The 8,385-nt window shown below is 43.5% G+C and overlaps 1 protein-coding gene across 2 annotated transcripts; it reads left to right on the forward strand.

Annotated features, from left to right (window-relative positions):
• Positions 1-201: 201 nt before the first annotated feature.
• Positions 202-7,315, forward strand: LOC6601974 (ecdysone 20-monooxygenase). Of its 2 annotated transcripts, XM_026993815.1 has the most exons (7): positions 202-320; positions 5,223-5,520; positions 5,586-6,180; positions 6,248-6,425; positions 6,497-6,736; positions 6,813-7,028; positions 7,091-7,315. In XM_026993815.1, the coding sequence occupies exons 2-7, from the start codon at positions 5,229-5,231 to the stop codon at positions 7,199-7,201; spliced, it is 1,632 nt and encodes a 543-aa protein (XP_026849616.1). In that variant the 5' UTR covers positions 202-320; positions 5,223-5,228; the 3' UTR covers positions 7,202-7,315. The 2 variants fall into 2 exon arrangements, with proteins under 2 accessions (XP_026849616.1, XP_026849617.1); XM_026993816.1 differs by lacking the exons at positions 6,497-6,736; positions 6,813-7,028; positions 7,091-7,315 and having other exon boundaries at positions 5,586-6,184; positions 6,248-6,274.
• Positions 7,316-8,385: the final 1,070 nt, after the last annotated feature.

The following is an 8,385-nucleotide window of genomic DNA, read 5'->3' on the forward strand; positions in this document are numbered from 1 at the left end:
CGTAAAAGCCAGCGATTGCGATTGGAGGTGGTGCAGGGAGTCCGGCATCGAATGCCAACCAGAGCTTTAAATAACTGCAACACTCAAACAATGTGCAATATGTATTTAATGTATGAATGTATATATTTCATAGCAGAGTCATGAAGAATCGGATTGTTTTGAAAATTATTTGAAAGTGCTGAATTGAATGAATATTCAAGTGATAGGCCACCCCCATTAGTCATGCAATGCAATTGAAAATGCCAGAAGCTACAAGTCGTCTGGCCTAGCCTGCAAGGAAATCTAATTTATTGGATCTAAAACTGTAACTCTCTAAACCGGTGAGTAGACTCCAATGGTTTGCCTCTGAGGAAGGACTTCTAACGAGCTGCTAACTTCTTCGGGTGGTTACCTAATAAGAACTGACTGAATCTTAGACAAGTTTGAAAGATTCCAAAATGTATTTACAGGTTGTCAAGCTCACCCATCAATCATTAAATCAATTTTCACTCGATTTATTTCACCAGACTTCACCGGGTTTTCACCAACTCAATCTATTGAAAAAAAAAAAAGAAAAAAAAAAACAAGGTCCCACATGTTCCATGAAAACCAATGTCACTTTCCCCACATAACCATTTCTCGGTGGCGAATTCATTGCATATTTTACAGTCGCAGCAGCAACTCGTTGATCATAAAATGCAATTCAAACATACAAAAATGAATCAAGCCTTAAAAACACACACAAACACCACACACATTTCTGTACCGTCGTATAGTACGAGTATCTTGGAAAATAAATAAATCGTGTTATACTTACTTCAGCAAACAAACGCATTAAATTGTAATTAGCCTCTCAACCGCGCTCCCGTCCAGTCCAGTCCAGTCGAGCTCTGCCTCTGCCTCTGCCTCTGCTCACGGCTGCCCCTGCTTGTCCGTGTGCTCGAGTCATTTTTATTTATTTATTAACCTTTTTTTCATTATTATTTTATATTTATCGGCAAGCACAAGTGATTTCAGGTGTAACACAATAAGATTAAATATTTATAATAATTTTTTTTTATCAATTATGCGAGAGGACCTCAAGTTCATTATCATCGTTAAAAAAAAAACACACACACACACCCAGCGCCTCAGTTGGGGCTCTGGCAAGCTGCAGTTTTACACAGGTATTGATTTATCAATACATATGTATATCCAGCTGTACATACATACATACATACATACATGCATATATTAAATTCCGCTCCTCTCAAAGTGAATGTCAATCGATTACGATTTTGTAATTATTTTTGTCATTTTTCTTAGCATGTATTTTCTTTGTTATATTTCGGACATCCCAAATCGCGAATTTAACGTGCACTGACCGAGAGATTATTTGGGGTCGGTGCGGTGCGGTGTGAATGATGATACATTTGCCTTTGGTGGTGCGGAGGGTGTGGGGCGTGGGGCGGGGGCATGGGCGCAGTGATTCCGGGTGTGATGCTTATTGAATAAAGAAGGTAAAGCCTTTTAGCCTGGCTAATAAAATTCTTTACTTGCAGCTGTAAATGATAAAATTCTGGAAAATTTTGTCCAGAATTCGGATATTATTTTCCTAAGTCCTCGACCACTGTGGCAGGTCGCACGCGACTTTTTACACTATTTTGGACGAATATCAGGGCTTATTTCATTTGATCTGCTGTTAAATAAAACCCACACGAGCTGTGAGCGATTCTTGTGCATTCTTCGTCATGTTCTGGGATCGGGTTTCACCTTCCTCTTTCGATTAAATTTCGATTGACTTTGACAAAATTGGAGTCAGCAAAAGTGAATCCAGAGCGACCGGCCGGGCCGAATCAATTTCTTCTGTGGCGTCAGGCAGTCCACATGCAAAAGAGGAAGCAGCACGGGTGGAGGAACAATCCGAAAGAGTTAACATACTTAGTTAAGAGTCAGTGCAAGTGTCAGTGCAAGTGTAAGTGTAAGTGCCAGTGTACATATGCATATACAAAGTGTAAGCTCGATTGCTCACGTTGCCAACGACAGGCCGCAAAATGTGACACAAAAAAAAAAAAAAAGAAAAAGCTTAAACCATTTATACTTATACTTATAATTTTTTTTGTGTTTTGCTAAATAAACAAGTTTATGTTTTTATCAAACATACATATGTACAACTAGATACATATACCCAGTGATTGTTGGCTCGTTATTTATTCGCAGCTATTTTTATTGGCACATTTTTCACATTTATGCAAATCCGAAAGAACCGAAAGAGGAGCAAATGTTCGGGCTCGAAGCGCTGCGCAGTTACAGAAGGCCCGAGCTCAGCTTAAACCGAGAACGCTCCACGAAATCAGCAGATTATGTCACTTACACCCATACAGATACTCGTAAGTGTGTACCAGTATGTCAGTGTATATAGATTGCACAAGCCGTGTCTCTGGGGCTTCGATACGATATCGGGGCGATGGCGATCGATGTCTTCATGGTCACGGCCACGATCGCCAAACCGCCGGCCAAACGGCCAACTACGCGAACAATTTGCTTCCTCTCCCTCCCTCCCCCCGCCCACAAGCCGCTATAGAAAGAGTGAGCAATAGATATATACATATTTATATATTAAGAAAGAAAGAAAGAGAGAGAGAGGGTAAGAGAAGGGGGGCATAGAGAGTGAGAGGTAAGAGCCATCCATTATCTCGACCCGACTTTGTCTTTAACCAGGTTCAATGTACGCCCCACGTCGCGACGTGCCATCGTGGGCCAAGCGACACTGTCCGAGTAAGCCTGGCAAATAGAAATAGAGAAATTTTCTCATTAGATTTTCGCTGTTGCCCCTCTTCTTATGTGCTTCCTCCACAAAGCCTGGCTGGTCTCAGAAGCCGCCTGGCCCGGCCCGGCCCGGCCTGGCCTGGCCTGGCCTGACCATGACCAAACTTGCTTGCCGTCCCAAAGCAGGTACAAAAACCGACTTTGGCTCTCAAGCTGGCCCCGCATGTTAGAAAGGCATTAGAAGTTGATTTGCTAAAGAAAAGTGAAAGAACTTTGGTGTGGAACATAATACGCAGTATGGGAAGCCGAGGCGCGCAGGGGGTTTTATGTATGTATAATCATGACCTGTAGAAATCAAAATCTGTACACATCTGGGATGGATCCATATCTCTAAAGACCCCTTTATCAATCCATTCATACCAACCTCAGAGCTCTCATGTAATTCTAGACTCACGTTCTTTCAGTATCTTTTGGGCAGCCCTCACCAAGAAACCAAGACCCCAATTCATTCAAGATTCGAGCAGATAATAATAAGCCGAGTCATTGCACATTTTTCTCGTTGGTGCTGAATAAAATAGAATAAAAACGAAAACAATTTGAATTAAAACGGGCCAAAAAAAAAAACGAAACGAAACGAAACTTTTATTTGCGTCTTAACAGAATTGGAAAGGTAGTGAAATGCCAACCAGAAATTGTGAAATTCAGAGATCATAACAAAAACAGAGCTAAAAGAACTTTCCCATGGTCGAACCGGGTTCTTGCTTTACATAATAATCACTTACATAATATGCTTTCTACCGAACCTGGGATGGTATGGGATGCTTTCTTCTCCTCTGTGGCCTGGAGCTGGTTTCCAATCCGGTTTTGGTCAGCAGCTGCTTCTCCTTCTACTGGTCGTCTAACACAACTCTAACGACGACCAAGAATGGAAGAGAATAGCGCTGGGTAACGCTGAGAGTGGACACAGTCGCGAGTGGATCTACATATCTGCATATTAATCAGAGACGGAGGAGAGTATGCTTGGTGCCTGAGAAGAATTTGCAAGAGTTCTTATTAAAAAGCGAGTTTTTGTTGCGCTCATCGGAAAAGTGAGAATCGCAAAGAACGGCGCACGCGTCGAGATGAGGAAGTGATTAAAACCCAAGAAGGAAGTGCTCGCCTCAGATGTCTGTGATTTGTAGATTTCTTGTGTCGCCACATACAGTTCCAGTTCCAGTTCGAGTTTCTTTCTCATTCTGTTTTCCTATTTTTGCACACACTAGAGTAACCTTAGGCCTATCGGCTTATGAATTTGCATTGATCGAATCATCATAGATCTGGCCCCTCTTTCCATCCAGCCAACTCTCTCCCCCACTCCGTTAGCCATGCCATGCACAGTGTCACGTAGATAAAGATACATACGAGTATATGTACTACTTATGTACCTTACCTGAGCCCAACGAATTCTTATCTGGCATTCCTGATTCTTTTGCAAATAAAATTTTCGGTAGTCCGCAGTCAGCATGAGGTTTTCCTTTCCACTTTTATTTGCTATTCGATCATACATATATTGTACATGTCTACGAGTATCTGAGCTGTTGTGTGGCTCTGGCAAATATTGGTATTGATCATCTATCTCTGGTTTGTTTCTTTCAAATTTCATTCGGAGTACATTAATCATTTTGAGCAGGTACCTCCTTGAGGCTTAAATCGATTTCTAGCTAATTTATATTGCCTTTATATCCGGTTGGCAATAGCTGAACAAAAAAACAAATTCAGCTGTGGAAAATTTCAAAGTAAATCGAAAAGATCTACTATCAAAACCCAGACCCGATCGCTCCCGAATGAAGCCTTTGAATTAAGGCTAAACGAAAAATGCTTGGGCTAGCTTTGGGTGGCATGTTTATCTCTGTCTAGAATTAGTTATTCATTTTATTTCTTAATACCTTTAAGTGTCCTGAAGAAATGTCTTCCAGCATCTAAGATTCGCATTATCCCTAACACAGTCGTATTTAGGGCGAAGAGAATCCATAAGCCGATCTGAAACCATAGCTTTTTCATGAATATATTTTTATAGACTTTTGCACGCTTGCCAATTTGGCATCTCCATCATTACACATATTTTTTGGGCATTAACCTTGAACTTTATCACACCTGTTCGCTATCTTATCTGAGCAGGCCCATAAAGCTTGTTTCTCTTGCCATAAGTAAAGCAAAATCCAACTGCCAGACAAAAGAACTGAGAACCAAGAACAGAGAACAAAGTGTTATCGCGGCGTAGCTATTGGCAATTATAATGCAAAATCGATGATTTGGGTTGGCCGAAAAAGGCTATATAAGGCCAGAGACCAAGTAGCAGACCGGTTCGCTTCGAATTGAATCGAATCGAATAAACAGAGTTCAATTGAAGGCCTAGAAACGAGACGAAATTGTTGGTGAAAATTTGCATAAGAAACAGTTTGTTTGTAATTCGATTAAAACCCCCCCTCTCGATCTTGATTTCCCCGCTGTTGCAGCGCCTGATGGTAATGGCCGTGATCCTGTTGCTGGCCCTGGCACTTGTACTAGGCTGCTATTGCGCAATCCACAGGCACAAGATCGGAGCGACCTATCTTAAGCCGCTGCTGAAGAACACGCCGCTGGAGGACTGCTACCATGCCACGCCCGTCGTGCCGGAACAGCAGAAGAGCCGCCGGCGTCGTAGCATCTGGGACATACCAGGTCCTCAGCGCATACCCTTCCTCGGAACCAAATGGATATTCTTTGTGTTCTTTCGCCGCTACAAGATGACCAAGCTGCACGAGGTCTACGCAGGTGAACGCTCCTCAATTTGGGTTAGGTCATATGCTAATAAAACCCCCGCCCGACGGCCTCTCTAGATCTCAACAGAAGATACGGGGACATAGTGCTGGAGGTGATGCCCTCGAATGTGCCGATCGTTCATCTCTACAAGCGCGAGGACCTGGAAAAGGTGCTCAAGTACCCCAGCAAGTATCCCTTCCGGCCGCCCACGGAGATCATTGTAATGTACCGGCAGTCGCGTCCGGATCGGTATGCCAGCGTGGGCATCGTCAACGAGCAGGGTCCTATGTGGCAGCTACTCCGGACATCGCTCACGTCCAGCATCACTTCACCCCGGGTCCTGCAAAACTTCCTGCCTGCCCTGAACGCCGTCTGCGATGATTTCATCGACCTGCTGAGGGCCAGGCGCGATCCAGATACCCTCGTCGTACCAAACTTTGAGGAGCTGGCCAATCTGATGGGGCTGGAGGCAGTCTGCACTCTGATGCTGGGTCGGCGCATGGGCTTCCTGGCCGCCGATGCCAAGCAGCCGCAAAAGATCAGTCAGCTGGCGGCGGCCGTCAAGCAGCTGTTCATTTCCCAGAGGGACTCCTACTACGGGCTGGGTCTGTGGAAGTACTTTCCCACGAAGACGTACCGGGACTTTGCGCGGGCCGAGGACTTGATCTATGAGTAGGTACACAGCGATCTTAAGTTGCTTCCAATTTTCTATCTAAACGGAATGAATTCGCCTCCGCAGTGTCATCTCCGAGATCATCGACAATGAGTTGGAGGAGCACAAGAAGTCGGCTGAATGCGATGACGAAGGTGCCTCTGGCCTGCGCAGTGTCTTTCTCAATATCCTCGACCTCAAGGATCTGGATATCAGAGACAAGAAGTCGGCTATTATTGACTTCATAGCTGCTGGCATTGAAACGGTCAGTGGTTGCTAAACCCAAGGTTCGGGGCTTTCTCAGTATAATCAGGGTCTCTTGAAATATTTTCTTAGTTAGCCAACACTTTGTTGTTTGTCCTGAGCTCGGTGACGGAAGAACCTTCGGCCATGACTCGGATTCTAAGCGAGTTCTGTGAGTATCGGGATACGAACATCCTACAGGATGCCCTCACAAACGCCACCTTTACGAAGGCCTGCATACAGGAGTCCTACAGACTAAGACCCACCGCATTCTGTCTGGCCCGGATACTCGAGGAGGATATGGAGCTATCGGGCTACTCCCTCAATGCTGGGGTGAGTACGGATACTACAGAGACAGCTCTGCTCTTCATATACTGTTATATTAAATCTTTTATATTTCGTACCATAGACTGTAGTTCTCTGCCAAAACATGATAGCCTGCCACAAGGACAGCAACTTTCAAGAGGCAAAACAGTTCTCCCCCGAGCGTTGGATTGATCCAGTCACGGAAAACTTTACCGTGAATGTGGATAGCGCCAGCATTGTGGTCCCTTTCGGGGTAGGCCGACGGACCTGTCCGGGAAAACGCTTCGTGGAAATGGAGGTGGTGCTGCTACTCGCAAAGGTAAACCAAATGATCACTTCGGCCTCCCAAAGTGCAATATGACCAGACTTTAACTCTTCTAGCTGGTAGTGGCATTTGATGTGAGCTTTGTGAAGCCGCTGGAAACGGAGTTCGAGTTTCTGCTGGCCCCAAAAACGCCGCTAAGTCTGAAGCTCAGAGATCGTGCTATCTGATCGTGGATCAAATACATGCAAATTAAGTTAAGAACTGAACCATTAAGTAAAACTAATGAAAACTACGATATAGATCAGCCAGAATCAGCAGCCTAGTCTTGTGAAGTAATTAAAAATACGTATAGATAAGAAATTTACATAAATTTTGCTGACTGGAGGTACTGATGTAGATAACTATATTATTTGAGCCTTTTCTGTACATAGATCGTGTTGGATTTGTTGTTGTAACTTAATTATAGTCGCCTAGCTAGTTTACGCTTCTTCTTGTAGTTATTGTTAGTTAGTTAGCATGTAAGTAGCGGCAATTGTTTTTGTGCGTTCTGTAACGGAAAGACTGTGTTGTAAGTTTTGTTTTTTTTTTTTTGCCTGTCGTGTATATAGCATTTCCGACTATTACTCCTCATTGTATTTATTCAAGTGTTCTATTGCCTTAGTTCGTACTTCATCTCTGTGTCTGTGCATAATTTTTTTGTTCATCAAAGGATCCATTCAAATTTAGTGAAATGAAATAAAACAAGAAAACAAAACTGGCAATGTTGTAATTTGCCAATTGTTGTACAACGACATGGAGCTACACCCAGCACAGGGAGCCATTTCCCTTAATCTTAATCGTACCACAAATAGCACACATTTGAACTACGCGCCAACTCACAAATAAACTATGACATCATGGAGCGCCACAGAGCCGCCGAAGCGCATTCGTCGATACATGGCGGAGGCACCTGACGGCGAACTCGGAATAAAATTGCTGGCAGCCGATGCCAACAGCTGGCGCATCTGTTGTATTTACCAGCATTCTCCGACATCCGGCTGGAGCGCAACAGTCAATAAATGCGAAACAATTCCAGTAGACGGCGCTAGTCTTAAAAATAACATTTCACATTTCTAATCCACTGCCTCACCACCGCTTTGGGGGTATGTATTGGGGGATCCTGCAAGGTAATGTATAAAAAATTTATGAAATAAGCCAGAACGTTGTAACTAGTTAAATGCCCGGTAATCAGTTTGTATATACATATATGTATATGTATGTATATAATTTTATGATTTATGTAACATATACATACAATCAGACCAGTTACTTGCTTTATTTACTCATAGCTACCCTCTCATATCTCCATCTTATGATTCCTCTCTCAATCCTCTGCGAAACGAAAGCTAGGAATACATAAGCCAAATGTATT

Source organism: Drosophila persimilis, unplaced genomic scaffold, assembly GCF_003286085.1.
Source record: "Drosophila persimilis strain 14011-0111.01,24,50 unplaced genomic scaffold, DperRS2 tig00000900-arrow-arrow-pilon, whole genome shotgun sequence".
In the NCBI taxonomy this organism is placed as follows: Eukaryota; Metazoa; Arthropoda; class Insecta; order Diptera; family Drosophilidae; genus Drosophila; species Drosophila persimilis.